Genomic DNA, 20,389 nt, shown 5'->3' with positions numbered 1-20,389 from the left:
TTATCTCCGATCATCCTTTGTATCTCTATGGCTCCCGTATCCCCGAACGTGATACAGTCAGGTTTCTAGGCCTTCTCTTTGACCGTCGGTTAACCTGGAAACCTCACATTACCTCTCTGAAGGCAACTTGTCACAGCCGGCTAAACCTTCTTAAAACCCTTGCTCATCTTTCCTGGGGAGCTGATCGTCGAACTCTGCTTCGCCTACATTCAGCCCTCGTTTTATCGAAACTCGATTATGGTGACCAGATTTATTCCGCGGCCTCTCCTGCTACTCTCTCTAGCCTTAACTCTATCCATCACCAAGGCTTACGTTTGTGCCTTGGTGCTTTTCGCTCTTCCCCTGTTGAGAGCCTCTATACAGAAGCAAATGTTCCATCCTTGTCTGATCGCCGTGATGCCCATTGCCTTCGTTACTATGTACGCTCTCACGATCTACACAATCCTTCCATTTATAGAATGGTCACCGATATTAGTAGACATTCTTTATTCGTTCGCCGCCCCTGTTTGCTCCGTCCCTTTTCTCTTCGCCTACTTTCACTCTTGTCTTCCCTTCAGTTACCACCTTTATATGTTCATGTAGCATCTCACTTTTCCCTACCCCCCTGGGAAGTTCCAGCTGTTCGGGTCTGTTCTTTCTCACTCCCTTGCTCGAAAGCTCAACTGCCTACGGTGGCTTCCCGCTCTCTTTTTCTTGATCACTTCCACTCTCATTCTCATGCCACCGCTGTGTACACAGATGGCTCTAAGTCTTCAGACGGCGTCGGATTCGCAGCAGTGTTTCCGGACAGCGTCGTACGAGGGCATTTACTATCTTCAGCTAGCATTTTTACTGCTGAACTGTATGCCATTCTTGCAGCACTTATTCGTATCGCATCTATGCCTGTGTCATCATTTGTAGTAGTCTCAGACTCCCTTAGTGCTCTACAGGCTATACGAAAATTTGATACATCTCATCCCCTAGTTCTCCGTATCCAACTTTGGCTACGCCGTATCTCTACCAAACATAAAGATATTGTTTTTTGTTGGGTCCCTGGTCATGTCGACGTACAGGGCAATGAACAGGCAGACACTGCTGCGCGGTCAGCAGTATATGACCTACCAATTTCCTATCGAGGTGTTCCATTTCTGGACTATTTTGCTGCAATAGCTACCCACCTTCGCACCCGTTGGCAACAACGTTGGTCAACTCTGCTCGGTAACAAACTTCATTCTATTAAACCGAGCATAGGTTACTGGCCGTCTTCTTGTCATCAGTGCCGAGGTTGGGAGACCACTCTCTCCCGCCTTCGCATTGGCCACACTCGTCTTACTCATGGGTATCTCATGGAGAGGCACCCTGTTCCTCTCTGTGAGCAGTGTCAAGTTCCAGTATCGATTAGCCACATTCTGTTAGACTGCCCTCTCTATCAGCGAGCACGCAGAATTTACCTCCAACGTCGTCTTCGTTCTCCTACTCTCTCTTTACCTTCCCTTCTTGCTGATGGACCCTCCTTTAATCCTGACTCTCTCATTGACTTCTTGACAACGACTGATTTACTCCACAAACTCTGATGATACTTTTCGCACTCCCCTCAGCCCTTTCTGGTTCAGTCTCTTGCTGCCCTTTACCCTTTCACCATCCACTGCCCCGCTGTTATCCGTAACCTGTTGCTCATCCATCTCCCTTTTGCCACCTGATGCCCTCGCTTCCTTCCTGCCCTGCAGCGCTGTATAGTCCTTGTGGCTTAGCGCTTCTTTTTGATTATAATAATAATAATGTAAATACCGAATTACAGAAAATATCTACTTGGATGAGGACTAACAAACTTACACTAAACATTGACAAAACCTACTTCATTCAGTTTGGTAACAGAGCTACAGATGTCCCTCTTAACATAATGATAAGCGGATCACCTATCACAAAACTCACAGAGGGAAAATTCTTAGGAATCCACCTTGATAATACTCAAATTTCAAACACATATACAACAAATTTCCAAGAAAATTTCCAAGACCGTAGGCATACTATCGAAGATACGGTACTATGTTTCCACAGTCAGCCCTCCTGGCCCTATATCACTCACTTATTTACCTCTATCTCACTTATGGAATTTGTGCATGGGGCTTAACAAAAATAAACCATCTGAGACCACTAATTACCCAACAAAAGGCTGCAGTCAGAATGATGATAAATTCTCACTACAGGCAGCACACTCCACCAATATTCAAAACTCTAAACCTACTCACTATACAAAACATCCATACTTATTACTGCACCTATTACATACATAGAACACTTAACTCTGATATTAACCCTCCCCTCAAACATCTCCTTGCCAACCTCAACAGAACACATGACCATAACACAAGGCACAGATCACTCTTTGATGTTCCTCGTGTCCATTTCACACTATGCAAAAACTCAATGCACATAAAAGGCCCTAAAATCTGGAATTCATTACCTGTAAATATAAAAGAAACACTGTCTGTTTATAAATTCAAGTCTCTTCTCAAAAATCACTTACTCACCCACAACCAAATAAATACTGAATAATTGTATCTTAAAAATTGTATCTCATAAATGTTTAACCTGATACCCAATCAAACTTTATTTTTTAATTACATTACCCAACAGAATACTCCATTCTACTGAATGCTCAGCAACACAGTAAATGACCATATGATCTGTCTTTGTAATACTCATTTGTACTTAATTGTTATCTGTTTACAATAATGTTTTACCACTGAATATATCACTGCTTAGTTAATCTAAAGTTAATTTTAAGCCTGCCCATAATGCTCTGCATACAAGGGGCTTTGGCATGTTTCACTTAACTGTATTCATTTGTACTACTCTGTATCATGTTCAAATAAATAAATAAATTGTGTGTGTGTGTGTGTGTGTGTACACGTACGTACGAGATCTAAATGATGGCAGTCACAGGAAAAAAGTGAAATATATTTTCCTAGGGAAAGTCACGGGAAATATCTTTTTTAAATGTGCCAACAGGTTAGGTTAATTTATTATTTATTATTTATTTATTTATTTATTAGATATTCCTGAAAATGTGCTCTTTTAAAAGCTTACCTGATTTGCTTTTCTTCCTCTAACTTTCCGTTTTTATTTTAGCCATACCTCGAGAACTCATCCAAAAGGTTTCAAATTTTTATCTCAAGTGTACGGTAATAGGTTCCAAATTCTTGGCACAGTTGGCTTGTTCACGTAACCTATGATCAAAGTCACTGAACTCGTTTCTAGCATCCTGGAACAGATCAGATAACCTCCAAAATCCTCAGTTGTGATCTTCAAACAAGTTGCCTCGTAATTCAATAACGACGACAGTGTGTGTAATTAAAGTGTCGCTGCAGACGTTACTGTGAATTTCATATAACCTGTAGTTACCAGCGGTCGCAATATACATAACGAGAAGCAATTATTACTACAGAAAAAGCGTCCTTCCTCCAAAATTTGCACCAGTCAACTATAGTGATAATATAGCATTTATTGTGGTGGAGACGGAAAAAACAAAAATAGAAAAGCCAGATACAGCGATTGATAAACAAAGAGGTCGACTGTACGTCATTGTAGGAGCTGCCAGATATCACCGGCTCTTCAACACGCAAGTTATACTTTTGTATCAGTCAAATCACATATTACTCGGGTAGATAATTTCCAGTAGATCCTTCATGTGTTAGCTCAAATCACCGACCAGTATGTTTTAAATAAGTGACCCACTGATCAGAGCAGATCGACTGGTCCGAACCCTTGACTGGTCCGAACCCTTGACTGGTCCGAACCCTTGACTGGTCCGAACCCTTGACTGGTCCGAACCCTGGTTTGACAAACAGTTTCGTTGGACAATAAAGCAGACTGTAAACGGATGGGTTTGTAGGCGCCCTTATAAACACAAACATTAAAAATCAGGAACGTGACGGTAAGCTGTCCAATATACAAAAAGAGTTAGAAACAGAAATACAAATAGCTAGAGCTTCATTTAAGGTTATTAATATAATATTCAAGAGGTTGCTAGTAGAATTGCAGTAAATCAACCATTCAAATCATTATGAAGCTGTGTGTAGTCTGTGGTCAGTCAAACAAACGGGCTTCCACATGGATAAATTGTCATTTTTGTGGAAATTGGTGTCACGCTCCTTGTGCAGATATCCCAGAACTAGCTACAAGCAGTATTAAAACAGAGAAGTGTTTTTGGGTATGCCCAAATGAGGAAAATCTGTGGACTAAAATCACAAGGGTATTAAAAGAGGATAACATCAAAGCTGCTTTCATAGAAAACCTGGAAGCTTTCTACAACAGATGGGAACATAAAAAGTCTGGGCTGAATGGTACTGCCCTTGATACTGGCCATGTAGTCACAAACTGTAAGGCTGGAGGTGATGTCCTGGTAGTCAGTAAATGTGGGGCTGATAGTGCTGTCCTGGGAGACAGTAATGGTGAAGCTGGAGGTGCTGTCCTGGGAGACAGAAATGGTGAAGCTGGAGATACTGTCCTGGGAGACAGTAATGGTGAAGCTGGAGATTTTGTCCAGGTAGTCGGGAATTATACGCATGAAGGAATACATATAAATGACCTCATAGAGGACAGGAGCCATAGTAGGGAAACAAGTGTAGTCAAAGATAAGATAAAACCAATATTGCAAACTAGAAATACCGCAGGAAATAGCAAACAAGAGGACTCCAATAGCAATAGTGAGGATAAATTACCAAAAACAACTGGTGGGAGCTCCATTGTTGGTGCTAGGGAGGATAGGAGTAAGACAGGGAAACATGCACCAACAGGGAATACAGTCACAGAAACCCAAGGCAAACGGAAACCAAGCCTGTGCACATACTATGCACTTGGTATCTGCTGGCATGGGAAATCTGGAAAAACAGATGGGACATGCAACTATGACCACCCTAGAAAATGTCATGCCCATATGACAACAGGAAAATGCAAACTCCCTTCCTGTAAGCTTTTTCACCCTGAAATGTGTACCTCTTCAGTACAGGAAAGACTGTGCTATAACTTAAATTGCCAGGCATACCATCTAAAGGGGACAAAAAGATACAAAACATCCAGGCCATGGGAAAACCTGGGTAGCCACAGCCACTCAAGAGGGAGAGGTTTTTTAGTGCCAGGAAGGAAAAAAAACTGGCAGGAAATGGCAGAAATCGTACACCAAATCCAGTCATTCCTGGAGTGGAACCACAGTCGATGGCCTCCACTCCAAACCAACAGATACAGATACTAATGCCGGAAAAAAAATCCCCCCCCAGTACCAACAATACCACCAGTCCGATAACATTCTTCTTTGCAAATATACAGGGTCTAAAGCCAGCAACAAACAACAAAATACCTTTCATCCGTGGACTGCTTGCAGAGGCAAAGGCAATGTTCGCGGCTTTCACTGAGACCCACATAAAGGATCACTTGGACAACGAAATATGGATCCCAGGTTACAACCTATACAGATGTGACAGAGTGAACAGGCAAAAGGGGGGGGGGGGGTTGGCCTGTACATTGCAGAGTCACTTGTTTGCACAGAACTGCTTAATGCCTCAAATGACGTAGTGGAAGTTTTAGCAGTAAAGGTCGAGAACCAAAACCTAGTCATTGTGGTAGTCTACAAGCCTCCGGATGCAACATCCCAGCAATTCCAGGAACAGCTGTTAAAAATTGACCACTGTCTGGAAAATCTTCCAGCTCCTGCACCCAACATCTTGCTCCTGGGGGATTTCAACTTAAGGCACCTAAAATGGAGGAATATAGCAAATAATATTGTTGCAGTAATAACACCAGGAGGCAGCTCTGATGAAAACTCACACTCACACGAGCTTTTAAATCTCTGCACAAAATTCAATTTAAACCAGCAAATAATAGAGCCTACTAGACTGGAGAATACACTAGACCTCATCTTCACTAACAATGATGATCTGATAAGAAATGTCACCATATCAAAAACAATATACTCAGATCACAACATAATTGAGGTTCAGACATGTATGCGTGGAGCCCCAGACCGACAAAATGAGACTAGTCACGAGGGAGCATTCACCAAATTCAACTTCAATAACAAAAACATAAAGTGGGACCAAGTAAACCAAGTCCTAACCGATATAAGCTGGGAAGATATACTAAGCAACACAGACCCAAACTTATGCCTAGAACAGATTAACTCGGTGGCACTCGATGTATGCACAAGGCTTATTCCTCTAAGAAAAAGGAGGAGTAGATGTAAAATAGAAAGAGACAGGCGCTCCCTTTACAGGCGACGGAAAAGAATAACAGAGCGGCTAAAAGAGGTCAATATATCTGAAATGCGCAGGGAGACACTGGTCAGAGAAATAGCAAGCATCGAACTTAAGCTAAAAGAATCCTTTAGGAGTCAGGAATCGCGGGAAGAACTAAAAGCCATAAATGAAATCGAAAGAAACCCAAAGTATTTCTTCTCCTATGCCAAATCAAAATCGAGAACAACGTCCAGTATTGGGCCCCTACTTAAACAAGATGGGTCCTACACAGATGACAACAAGGAAATGAGTGAGCTACTCAAGTCCCAATATGACTCAGTTTTTAGCAAGCCGCTAACCAGACTGAGAGTCGAAGATCAAAATGAATTTTTTATGAGAGAGCCACAAAATTTGATTAACACAAGCCTATCCGATGTTATCCTGACGCCAAATGACTTCGAACAGGCGATAAATGACATGCCCATGCACTCTGCCCCAGGGCCAGACTCATGGAACTCTGTGTTCATCAAGAACTGCAAGAAGCCCCTATCACGAGCCTTTTCCATCCTATGGAGAGGGAGCATGGACACGGGGGTCGTCCCTCAGTTACTAAAAACAACAGACATAGCCCCACTCCACAAAGGGGGCAGTAAAGCAACAGCAAAGAACTACAGACCAATAGCACTAACATCCCATATCATAAAAATCTTTGAAAGGGTCCTAAGAAGCAAGATCACCACCCATCTAGAAACCCATCAGTTACACAACCCAGGGCAACATGGGTTTAGAACAGGTCGCTCCTGTCTGTCTCAACTACTGGATCACTACGACAAGGTCCTAAATGCACTAGAAGACAAAAAGAATGCAGATGTAATATATACAGACTTTGCAAAAGCCTTCGACAAGTGTGACCATGGCGTAATAGCGCACAAAATGCGCGCTAAAGGAATAACAGGAAAAGTCGGTCGATGGATCTATAATTTCCTCACTAACAGAACACAGAGAGTAGTCGTCAACAGAGTAAAGTCCGAGGCAGCTACGGTGAAAAGCTCTGTTCCACAAGGCACAGTACTAGCTCCCATCTTGTTCCTCATCCTCATATCCGACATAGACAAGGATGTCAGCCACAGCACCGTGTCTTCCTTTGCAGATGACACCCGAATCTGCATGACAGTGTCTTCCATTGCAGACACTGCAAGGCTCCAGGCGGACATCAACCAAATCTTTCAGTGGGCTGCAGAAAACAATATGAAGTTCAACGATGAGAAATTTCAATTACTCAGATATGGTAAACATGAGGAAATTAAATCTTCATCAGAGTACAAAACAAATTCTGGCCACAAAATAGAGCGAAACACCAACGTCAAAGACCTGGGAGTGATTATGTCGGAGGATCTCACCTTCAAGGACCATAACATTGTATCAATCGCATCTGCTAGAAAAATGACAGGATGGATAATGAGAACCTTCAAAACTAGGGAGGCCAAGCCCATGATGACACTCTTCAGGTCACTTGTTCTATCTAGGCTGGAATATTGCTGCACTCTAACAGCACCTTTCAAGGCAGGTGAAATTGCCGACCTAGAAAATGTACAGAGAACTTTCACGGCGCGCATAACGGAGATAAAACACCTCAATTACTGGGAGCGCTTGAGGTTTCTAAACCTGTATTCCCTGGAACGCAGGAGGGAGAGATACATGATTATATACACCTGGAAAATCCTAGAGGGACTAGTACCGAACTTGCACACGAAAATCACTCACTACGAAAGCAAAAGACTTGGCAGACGATGCACCATCCCCCCAATGAAAAGCAGGGGTGTCACTAGCACGTTAAGAGACCATACAATAAGTGTCAGGGGCCCGAGACTGTTCAACTGCCTCCCAGCACACATAAGGGGGATTACCAACAGACCCCTGGCAGTCTTCAAGCTGGCACTGGACAAGCACCTAAAGTCAGTTCCTGATCAGCCGGGCTGTGGCTCGTACGTTGGTTTGCGTGCAGCCAGCAGCAACAGCCTGGTTGATCAGGCGCTGATCCACCAGGAGGCCTGGTCACAGACCGGGCCGCGGGGGCGTTGACCCCCGAAACTCTCTCCAGGTAAACTCCAGGCAATCACAGTGGGACCTGCCACTAGTGTAAGTAGGTCGTCGTCCAAAGGTTGGGCAAGCGTTGAAGTCTTTGTACCAAGATCCCATGATGTTGCAGTGTCTGACAGATGTGACGAATGGTTTTGAAAACAGACAAATTGAAAAATTGAGACACTTATGTAACACATGGGAATCTTTATAAGTGTCTCAATTCTTCAACTTGTCGGTTTTCAAAACCATTCGTCACAAATAGTTGATGTATCTTAGAGCCAGGAGAATATCCATTAACTTTGTCTGCTTTCATTCAAATTTGTCTATCCTCCATAACTGGAGAATGACTCGTCTGATCGGCCTCAAATTCTCACCACTAGTGGTTTTCTGAACACAAGGTTCACGCTGCTATTGGACGGTTTAACCAAGTCCAAATTGATAAGTTATTAGACCCATTCCATGAATCTTGGAATGGGTTGTAAGAATGTGGTCACAAAACGCATGTAAATGTCAAAATTTGCATAATGTTGCCCTGGTTACCGTATAGCTAAGGCAACCAAGACGGGACTAACAGCGATGGATTCTAGTTGGACAGTCCTCAAGGGAGGCTCCTTGATGCCGGTGAAGAGCTCTTGATTCAAGAAATCGGACTCGTTCTTTACTTTCTTGGACTCGAGCCGATAGCTTCTTATATATCATGTCAAACACACGTAGCACAATGAGCTTTTGTTTATACTCGACTGGGAACCTCTAAGTTCTAGGTCTGGGAACCGGGGGAGGGAGGGGGGGAATTTGGGGTAAAAATTAAAATTTCGGGTGTAATGAAGGCTCAGTAAAATAAATAAAATTGCAAAAGAAATTGTTAATTTTTTGTTTCGATTCAAATTTTGCTTTATCGTGTATAATACATATTTTTTCAGTTTATATGACTGCATTCTCCATACAAGTGAATTCAATAAACTATTTTGAATTTGAATGCCCCTTGTGTTTTATGTATTCTGTGGACTTTAAAGTCCAGTTGGGAATTTCGCTGTACACAAATTTGTTTTGGGGTGACTTAAAAAAAAAACATTTGCCGACCTCTGCTCTGAGCACTTGCCTTAATCTTTCTTTTTCCTTTATATTTCGGTCACAACACGAGAAGTCTTTAGCTGATCAGCTGTTAAATTTTCAGTACTAGTGTACAATAACTAGGGCAAAATTCGTACAATTGTTGGCATGTGTAAGTGACCTCCTGATTGTTATGGAACCCATTGAAGATTTTTGGAAGGAGTCTGATAATTTTCAAAAGCCTCTGCTGCTTGGCTTCAAACACCGAAAAAAAAAAGTGCCTCCTACTTGGACCATGGACGAGTTAAATTGCCCCGTGTAGGTTTATATTTACCACTGTTTTCTAACATTATTCCCGTATCACGTTTAATATATTATTGTCCCTCTTTTGAACAGCTTCAGTACTTAATGGATACTATTCTCTACATAAAATGCCTCAACCATTAAGTTAAATTTGGTATATTGACAAATTTGCTTTCATAGACCATGTAAAACCTGCAATCGTTGAAATCCTTTGAATTACCTAGAAAATACCTCTTCTGATAGGCTTTCAATTTTCAGTCCTGTTTTTTTTTTTTTTTTGCAGAAAGTAAGATTAACGTTATTCGGGTCCATAAGTCCCAGTTTACTAATTATGTTAAATGGAAATCAATATCATGTTTTATTAAATAATTAGAAAAAGCCTCCTCACATTACCTTCAAAATATTAATATTTATGCCTTATAAAGTCGAGGCTGAATAAGTCCAAATTAGTAATTTTTGCGGACATTGTTAAAAAACTTGAAATTATTGAAATTTAGATAAATTACTTGTGAACGCTTTTTCCGAAAGAATTCAAACTTTCGGTGTTGGTGGGATTTTTTTTTTTTAAAGACTGATTTTCACTTTGAGCTGCGTAAATTTTATTTTTTTTTCAGTTTTATTAACTACATAAGTTTCCATGTGACTGGAAAATCTTGATCGGCTTCGAACTCTTAATTAAACGATAATGTATCCTGATTGCAAGTTTTATTGCAATGAATTTGTGTTGCAGAAACAAAACAAATACGATATTAATTATGGACATAGTAGATTATAGTGAAAAAAATTAACATGTTAGAAAACGGGGGAACTTACGTGACCATTAATGGAGTGTTTTGTGTGCCTTTTTTTGCCATTTATAATCTGTAAATGGTAGAGTATAATTTTACATTAACTGGATTGTTAGGTAAGACACATATGCAACAGTTAGACAACTTTATTCCGAAACGTTTCGCCTACACAGTAGACTTTTTCAGTCGAATACAGAAAGTAGGCAGGAACAGTAGTGATGTGAAGACGATGTAATCAGTCCATCACCCTTGAAGTCGTAGAATTTGAGGTTGTCAGTCCCTCGGCCTGGAGAAGTTCAGTTCCATAGTCAGGAACTATATGAAGATCAAGCGACAGTGCGGAGACTTAAATACTGTCGGAAGGAGAGGTGCAGAGTAGTAGTAGTAGTAGTGAGAATGTAGCCACTGAGAGGTCATGTCCCTCTCAGATCCAACACTTCTCACTTGAAAAGCTTGTCCAAGGTGTTTTCTGTACCAAGATGCCATGTGTTGCAGTGTCTGACAAGATGAACATCAAAATGGTATACAATACCGACATGTTGTTAGGTAAGACACATATGCAACAGTTAGACAACATTAACTGGAGTATACATTCTCAGGGGGATCACCTTCGTCCTGCTGAGGGACTTTTGATTCAGGTCATGCTCCTGGATGGAACGCTAAACCCGTTTGGGTTACTGCTTAAAGGAATGGGAGGCATTCAGGTTCAGTCCACAGAAGGGAAGGATGTGTCTCATTCCTTGGATCAAGAGCCCCTCACAGATATCAAGGCAGCTCTCCTGAGGGAAGGCAAGAAACTAAGACTTATCCTACCCTTCCTTAGATTGAATTTGAACGCCTCCCATCCAAGATGTGTTATGACCCCTACAGGTCTAGCGCTCCCTTTCGATTAAAACTATTGTGAACATCATCAGTCTTTAATATCTGATGCAACTTATGATTTTACAGTTGTAAACAAAATGATTTATCCTGTATAGGTGAAGATATTGTTGGATTCTGCACAATAACTGAAGAATGCATCTTCAGGCTGGCTTTAAACTTTAGTGCTGACGGGTTTTTTTTTTTTCCTTAGATGAAGCTATGCCTTGAGTTTAGATTGAGTAAATTTTAATGAACAAATTTTATTAAACGAAATAGTGTCCGTGGAGAATATCAGTGATCATAAATAAGTAAGTTTAACTTTACTGGGTTATGCTGGGTTAAATCTGCTTAATGTATCCTCAAAACCATTGTAAAAAATTATGTACTCAAAGCCTAAATAAAACTTGCGTAAATGCTGGTCAGACTTAAAGAAAAGTCTAGGTTGATTATGGCTCTTTAGATCCCAGTTTGCGTTTTTATGAAAGGCAATGGGAAAGTTAATGTTTTTTGTGCAATTTGAGTGCCTCGCCCAGTTGGATTCAACCCATGAACATTGATACCTTGATAATGCAACTTCTGGGAAGCTTCAAACTTAATGTGATGTATTTTAGAATATTGCTCAGAGATAACAAGAAAATGCCTCTTCAGTTTGGCTTTAAAAAATGTTTCTTAATGGAAGATTGGAATTAGTTTAAGGCTGTAGTTGTTCTAACTTAATATTTTCATTGAAAAACACTGAGATGCCAGTTTCCATGTGATAATTTGTGAATGGCTTTTCCAGTCCTCTTCAGACCTTCAATGCTGATATTTAACTGTGTTAGAAACTTATGCTGCACTATCGTTATTGCATATACTGAGGTAGAGGTGACTGTGGTTGTTATAAGGGGGATACCGTTCTTGGATTCCTCAGTGAGTATTGTATATCTAGACTATGTTTTACCCAAATAGGGCTTTATCATATCTGAACTTGATTAAAGCTTGATAAAACTCTAATTCAAAACATTATGCAAAAAGGCTGGATCTGCTACGTGTTTTTTTTTTTATGTCTTGTTTGATGGTTACTCTCTTCTCAATAAACGTCTGGCAGTGCTGTTTGGGGATGCCCAGGGAACATTGAAATATACTCTCATTACCACGCAAGGTGAAAGGTTATATCTGAAGATTTAGTAAAGTAGCACAGTAGCAACCTTCACCAGCCTCCAGATAGATTTAATCAATCTAAAACTTTAATACAACATTAGCCATACTTATGGAGAAGTAGCAATAGAGGCATTGTGTTTATTTGAGAACGTTTTAATAAACTACTGTCATAACTGCAGAATCAGCGTTGATGATGACACTACAAGCAGACTCCTTCACAGGTACATCAACACCAGTGGTGGATGTGGCAGCTCCCACTTCGTCTTCCTTTACCACCACATCACATCCCACTTACAACTCAACTACGGAAGCTTCACTATTAGGTATAGTTGCAGGAATGTTTCATTCCAATCTATATTAAATTAGAACTGTGATATTTAACCTCGGGATAGTTACCCCCCTCCCTGGGGTTAACAAAAGTAAATATAAATTTTATTTCCAAACTAATTACCTTAGTTTAGGGAAATATTCACAGTACAGTATTTTTTTGCAAAGCCTCTTGTTATGCATAGTATTTTGGGTAGACTAAACTTAATACCTATTACTAAATACTAGTACAAATATGAAGGTAATGTATTTAAAATGGAATAGTAGTTTTAGGAGCCAATTTAGCATATACATTTTCTGTATTTAGTTATGACTAAAGTAGTGAGACAAAAGTTTATTAAGTTGTATTTTAGACATGCATTCATGATCATTACATATCTAATATACAAAATTTAATCAAACCAGATATTACAGCAGGTTCAGTAAGTTTTTTAACATTTTTAAAGCTCCTGGGAAAGTTTTTTTTGTACCTTCAGGTAGGTTCCAGATATTGTGTGCTTGCTAGCATGCATGTGAGGGTCTTGATGTTATTGAGGCAAGTCTTGTGAAAAAGTGGACAGTCTCTTGTTCCGTAATATGTTAATGAGGTTGTGGTCTACTGTACCGTGAGGAATGCGTTAATTGTATCAAGTATTTTTATTATTGTATCATTTGTATTTTTTTTTAGAGGGGGAGGGGCAGAAAGCAAAACGATGGGGGTTAATCACTATTACATTCATGGAGAGCGTTAAGTTCGTAGGGGTTAGAGCCGCTGATAAGGGTTAAGAATATTGTTCTGTGAATTCATTCACTGCCTTGTATATTAGTATATAAGCATCTTGGTAGAGGCATGTTAAAAAGTGTTCTATAGTTATTGATTTCTGACTCTTAACAGCTGAAATATTTTTGAGGACATGTGGTTTCGGTTTTGGCAGTAGTTGGTGATAGAACATGTGTAGGTTTCTTGCACGTGAGCCAAGGACAAGTATATTTGCTTTATTTACCTTTTACCGAATTAGATTACCTCTTAAGGGAGAATTATTCTTATAACCAGGTGCAGCGCTAATCTCTTGTGGGACTTTTACCGAGGATGTTAGTTACAGTGAGCAGGTTGGGGCGTTGTTGATGACGGAAATGAATTCTGTGTGATCTGATAGATATGGCTGTCATTTGATATATGGTGAGCTGACAGTGCCACACGAGTCCTCGAAGAGGTGGCAGATGCCTGTCCGAGTGGCGCGCGCGCGCACACACACACACACACACACACACACACACACACACACACACACACACACACACACACACACACACACACACACACACACGGGTGAATTACATGTGTCAGTAAGGTAATCGCATAAGTGTAGTTTCCCAAACCCTAGAGTAGTGGGGAAATGGTGGGTAGAAAGCCAATTGTACTTTGATATTATTATAATCAAAACTAAGCGCTAAACCCACTAGGGTCATACTGCGCTGCTGTACTTTGATAGATAATTCTTGTGTACTAACTGAGACTAACATTGCCGTTAGTTCCATAGTTGGTAAGAGAATAATGAAGAATATTCCCAGAAAGGAATACCCATGTTAGAATTGAAAGTTGGGTAATAGCTGACCCAGTGATTAATGTTTTCATTGGCGTGTCTAGGGACCCAGAAAAAAACTTCATGCTTTACTAGACATGCGACATAATCAAATACGACTGAAAGAAATAAGAAGACTAGTACCCAAGGATGTCAGTGATGAAACATGGACACTGATGTCACCAGGCACAGCTGCTGTTGGTCGATGTTTTTTTTTTTTGTGGATTGTGAAGGGCGGGTTATATGGGTTTTCAGTACAAGAGGCAGGACCTTATAAAGGACTTGACGTGTTCGAACCCTCCATTCGGTGAACTGAGAGGTAAAATTAAGTGGGCTGGACTCCCTTAGGTTTGGACTGAAGGAATGAAGGGAGAGTAGATGTAGCCCCTTGGAAACACGCACACGGTGATATCCAACTGCTGTGACAACTTTGACAACTTTGACAGAGTCTGTAACACTTCCAACAGTAGCAGCTGTGAGTAACAGGCGCACGGTCTGGAGAGTATGTACGTGCCTGGTAGTTTTTGCACTATTGCTCAAATAGCCACATACAGCAGAGGTGGTAGTAGTAGTAAATATAATGGAACGCCTAATCCCGCTATCTCTATGGCACCATAGGTGCTTGCTCATGTTTGTTTGAAAGCTAGGAATTGGTGTAGAGGTCTGTTGTAACGGTAGTCACCCGATGCAGCACATGAGGACCTTTTCGATAATATTTACCCGAGGTACCGAGGAATGCAAGTGTGGCTGCAGAGAGAATAGAAGTGATAAAAAAATATAAAACTCGTCTACAGAAGATGAATCATAAGGAACAGGAAAAGAGGTGAAGCATGTGTAGAGTGCCCTAACTCTTCGTTCAAACTGCCAGTGGAAATGAAGTCTTGTGTAAAAAAGAGAAGAAATGATAGCTGTCATGAAGATCATTACCACTGTCCAATCGAAGTCTAGTGATGTAATCAAGAGTAGTATACAGATGTAGGGATCTAATGTGTAAGGATATCAGCATTTGCAACCTGGAAAGATAGAGAAAAACATCTATTCCCTGTGAGACCCAGAACAAGTGAGCATTAAAATCATCTGCTGAAAGGAGTGGTGCAGGACTAAAGATGAAATCAGAAAATGTAAATTTAGTAAAAATAATGGCTATAAGGGGGAATGATACAAGGAACCGACAGTGTACCACTTGTCTAAACAGACAAGTGCTGCAGTATAAGGAAGCTGAGTACGATCATTAAGGGGGAATGGTACAAGGAACCGACAGTGTACCACTTGTCTAAACAGATATGTGCTGCAGTATAAGGAAGCTGAGTACGATCATTAAGGGGGAATGGTACAAGGAACCGACAGTGTACCACTTGTCTAAACAGACAAGTGCTGCAGTATAAGGAAGCTGAGTACGATCATTAAGTCGAGATTCAGAAACATCATTGCGCACAATAATAAGCGCATTTTTACTGTATGCCTCAACGGGATCAAAATAAAGTACCTGTAAGGAAACATGGTTGTTTCTTTACAATTGCTTGAAAATAATTCCGACTACTTCGTAGTTTTGGTTCTTGTAAGGTAAGACAAGGATATTAACATTTATAATTCACCCGGATTTCCTCTGTATCCCCTGATATGTCACTGTAATATTATTAGTCACCAGTTATACAGTGGCATTAGAAAGGTGGTGGTGGATGGAGGATCTGGCGACATGTGAAGTCGATGCCTGTGGTGGCAGATGTAAATTAAAGGATTTGTGAGTAGCAGAAGTGTGAGTTGGGAGTTGTTGAGGGCGAGACACTGAGGATGAGGGGAAATGTCGGTCAATGTCCATTACGAGTTTCTCTTCAGTAACAGCTGATATGGTCTCTAGTTTTTGTAACAGAGAAATTGGCAGATAGTGATGTAATAGATAGAAAGACATTGCCAGCTAGAAAGATGGGTAAAGATTAATAGATTAATTACCTCCTGAGATGAAGGGATCTGTACGGAAAAGAGGGTAGTGAAACTTTGGGGGGGGGATGTATTTCTTAGTCACACGTGTAGAAGTCAAGAGGGGAAAACAGCAGACTGGTAGTACAAGCATGAAAGGACAATAGATTGGTAAGAAGTTTGGTGATTGTTGAAATTTTAAGTTTTATTTGAGGTTGTGGAAGGTGTGTTGAAGTCCCAGCTGGGGTAGGCTGCATGAGTGGAGAAACATGGAAGAGGATGAAGTGGTAAGAATGTCGATTGAGGTCATGATCAGAGGTGAAGTTTTCATAAGGGTTGAACACTGGGGAGAGTCAGGTTGCAATAAGGTGAGAGACTTAGTAACCTTGCTAGAATATACTCAATGTAATTGTGTATAATAGGCTTTTTTTTTTTAGGCATATTTCGTTTTCTCGTAAGAAAACTAGGCATCGGCAATTTTGTGTGGGGTCTGCCGCTCTGCATTTAGAGGTCTGAGGAAGTAGATAGCAACAGATATAGAGCACTTAAGTAATTATCTGTAAATCTAACTAGGATATATGGAATTTTTCTGGCTATGTTGGAACTAGTTATTACTTTTCTAACAAACCAGCCGTATCCCACCAAGGCAGGGTGACCCAAAAAAGAAAGTTTTTCTTTAAATTTAGTAATTTATACAGGAGAAGGGTACCAGCTCCTTGCTCCCGGCATTTTAGTCGCCTTTTACGACATGCATGGCTGACGGAGAAAGAATTCTGTTCCCTTTCCCATGGAGATTATCATCAAAACAAAGCACTAAACCCACAAGGGTCATACAGCACTGCTGTTTGATCGAAGAAATTGTTTTTCTGTGACGGGGATGGAAGGTTCGTTTCATTTTAGTATTGTTTAATAGAAGCGCTAAAGCTGTAGGGATCATTCAGTATCTGGAGAATGTGAACCATTCTGGTTAGGGGAGGATACCTGGAGTTTACCTGGAGAGAGTTCCGGGGGTCAACGCCCCCGCGGCCCGGTCTGTGACCAGGCCTCCTGGTGGATCAGAGCCTGATCAACCAGGCTGTTGCTGCTGGCTGCACGCAAACCAACGTACGAGCCACAGCCCGGCTGGTCAGGAACCGACTTTAGGTGCCAGCTTGAAGACTGCCAGGGGTCTGTTGGTAATCCCCCTTATGTATGCTGGGAGGCAGTTGAACAGTCTCGGACCCCTGACACTTATTGTATGGTCTCTTAACGTACTAGTGACACCCCTGCTTTTCATTGGGGGGATGTTGCATCGTCTGCCAAGTCTTTTGCTTTCGTAGTGAGTGATTTTCGTGTGCAAGTTCGGTACTAGTCCCTCTAGGATTTTAGAGGTGTATATAATCATGTATCTCTCCCTCCTGCGTTCCAGGGAATACAGGTTCAGGAACCTCAAGCGCTCCCAGTAATTGAGGTGTTTTATCTCCGTTATGCGCGCCGTGAAGGTTCTCTGTACATTTTCTAGGTCAGCAATTTCACCTGCCTTGAAAGGTGCTGTTAGTGCAGCAATATTCCAGCCTAGATAGAACAAGTGACCTGAAGAGTGTCATCATGGGCTTGGCCTCCCTAGTTTTGAAGGTTCTCATTATCCATCCTGTCATTTTTCTAGCAGATGCGATTGATACAATGTTATGGTCCTTGAATGTGAGATCCTCCGACATGATCACTCCCAGGTCTTTGACGTTGGTGTTTCGCTCTATTTTGGATCTATTTTGGATCAAGAGCCTCACCAGCCCCAAAGTGCCTCTCTCATGGGGTTTAGTATAATGTCTTTTGTTCCCGGTCACTTTTCTAGATACCAGTATACTGCTCCATGGCCTTGTGGCTAAAGCTCTCGCTTCACATGGCAAGGGTCCGGGCTTGATTCCTGGTGAGGGTAGAAACACCGGTTGTCTGTTTACCCATCAGTAAAATGGGTACCTGAGTGTTAGTCAACTGGTGTGGGTCGCATCCTGGTGTTCGTGTGTGTTCGTGTGTGTTCGTGTGTGTGTTCGTGTGTGTGTTCGTGTGTGTGTTCGTGTGTGTGTTCGTGTGTGTGTTCGTGTGTGTGTTCGTGTGTGTGTTCGTGTGTGTGTTCGTGTGTGTGTTCGTGTGTGTGTGTGTTCGTGTGTGTGTGTGTTCGTGTGTGTGTGTGTTCGTGTGTGTGTGTTCGTGTGTGTGTGTTCATGTGTGTGTGTTCGTGTGTGTGTGTGTGTTCGTGTGTGTTCGTGCGTGTGTGTGTTCGTGCGTGTGTGTGTTCGTGCGTGTGTGTGTTCGTGCGTGTGTGTGTTCGTGCGTGTGTGTGTTCGTGCGTGTGTGTGTTCGTGCGTGTGTGTGTTCGTGCGTGTGTGTGTGTGTTCGTGCGTGTGTGTGTTCGTGCGTGTGTGTGTTCGTGCGTGTGTGTGTTCGTGCGTGTGTGTGTTCGTGCGTGTGTGTGTTCGTGCGTGTGTGTGTTCGTGCGTGTGTGTGTTCGTGCGTGTGTGTGTTCGTGCGTGTGTGTTTTCGTGCGTGTGTGTGTTCGTGCGTGTGTGTGTTCGTGCGTGTGTGTGTTCGTGCGTGTGTGTGTTCGTGCTTGTGTGTGTTCGTGCGTGTGTGTGTTCGTGCGTGTGTGTGTTCGTGCGTGTGTGTGTTCGTGCGTGTGTGTGTTCGTGCGTGTGTGTGTGTGTTCGTGCGTGTGTGTGTTCGTGCGTGTGTGTGTGTGTTCGTGCGTGTGTGTGTTCGTGCGTGTGTGTGTTCGTGCGTGTGTGTGTTCGTGCGTGTGTGTGTTCGTGCGTGTGTGTGTTCGTGCGTGTGTGTGTTCGTGCGTGTGTGTGTTCGTGCGTGTGTGTGTTCGTGCGTGTGTGTGTTCGTGCGTGTTCGTGTGTGTGTTTGTTCGTGTGTGTTTGTTCGTGTGTGGGTGTTCGTGTGTGTTTGTTCGTGTGTGGGTGTTCGTGTGTGTGTGTTCGTGTGTACTCGCCTAGTTGTACTCACCTAGTTGAGGTTGCAGGGGTCGAGTCCAAGCTCCTGGCCCCGCCTCTTCACCGGTCGCTACTAGGTCACTCTCCCTGAACCATGAGCTTTATCGTACCTCTGCTTAAAGCTATGTATGGATCCTGCCTCCACTACATCGCTTCCCAAACTATTCCACTTCCTGACTACTCTGTGGCTGAAGAAATACTTCATAACATCCCTTTGATTCATCTGTGTCTTCAACTTCCAACTGTGTCCCCGTGTTGCTGTGTCCCATCTCTGGAACATCCTGTCTTTGTCCACCTTGTCAATTCCTCTCAGTATTTTGTAAGTCGTTATCATGTCCCCCCTATCTCTGAACATTAAAATGGTATAAAATACCGACAGGTTGTTAGGTAAGACACATATGCAACAGTTAGGTATCTTTATTGTGAAACGTTTCGCCTACACAGTAGGCTTCTTCAGTCAAGTACAGAAAAGTTGATAGAAGCAGAAGATACTTGAAGACGATGTAATCAGTCCATCACCCTTAAAATTTTGAGGTGGTCAGTCCCTCAGTCTGGAGAAGAGCATTGTTCCATAGTATGAAACAATATGGTTTCATACTATGGAACAATGCTCTTCTCCAGACTGAGGGACTGACCACCTCAAAACTTTAAGGGTGATGGACTGATTACATCGTCTTCAAGTATCTTCTGCTTCTATCAACTTTTCTGTACTTGACTGAAGAAGCCTACTGTGTAGGCGAAACGTTTCACAATAAAGATACCTAACTGTTGCATATGTGTCTTACCTAACCCCCCTATCTCTCCTGTCCTCCAGTGTCGTCAGGTTGATTTCCCTTAACCTCTCCTCATAGGACATACCTCTTAACCCTGGGACTAGTCTTGTTGCAAACCTTTGCACTTTCTCTAGTTTCTTTACATGCTTGGCTAGGTGTGGGTTCCAAACTGATGCCGCATACTCTAATATGGGCCTAACGTACACGGTGTACAGGGTCCTGAACGACTCCTTAAGATGTCGAAATGCTGTTCTGAGGTTTGCCAGGCGCCCATATGCTGCGGCAGTTATTTGGTTGATGTGCGCTTCAGGAGATGTGCCTGGTGTTATACTCACCCCAAGATCTTTTTCCTTGAGTGATGTTTGTAGTCTCTGGCCCCTTAGACTGTACTCCGTCTGCAGT

General features: G+C 42.0%; 1 protein-coding gene across 1 annotated transcript in view; it reads left to right on the top strand.

The window, feature by feature from the left end:
* Nucleotides 1-20,389, top strand: part of LOC138850977 (uncharacterized) — a 37,228-nt gene that overhangs the window by 8,669 nt on the left and 8,170 nt on the right. Inside the window, exon 3 of the mRNA XM_070081027.1 lies at nt 12,658-12,759. Coding sequence (XP_069937128.1) covers nt 12,658-12,759 — 102 coding nt within the window. The remainder of the gene's footprint in view (nt 1-12,657; nt 12,760-20,389) is intronic.

Source organism: Cherax quadricarinatus, unplaced genomic scaffold, assembly GCF_038502225.1.
Source record: "Cherax quadricarinatus isolate ZL_2023a unplaced genomic scaffold, ASM3850222v1 Contig1483, whole genome shotgun sequence".
Taxonomy (NCBI): Eukaryota; Metazoa; Arthropoda; class Malacostraca; order Decapoda; family Parastacidae; genus Cherax; species Cherax quadricarinatus.
Note: the sequence above shows the minus strand (reverse complement) of the source record. Positions and strands in the feature narration are given on the sequence as shown.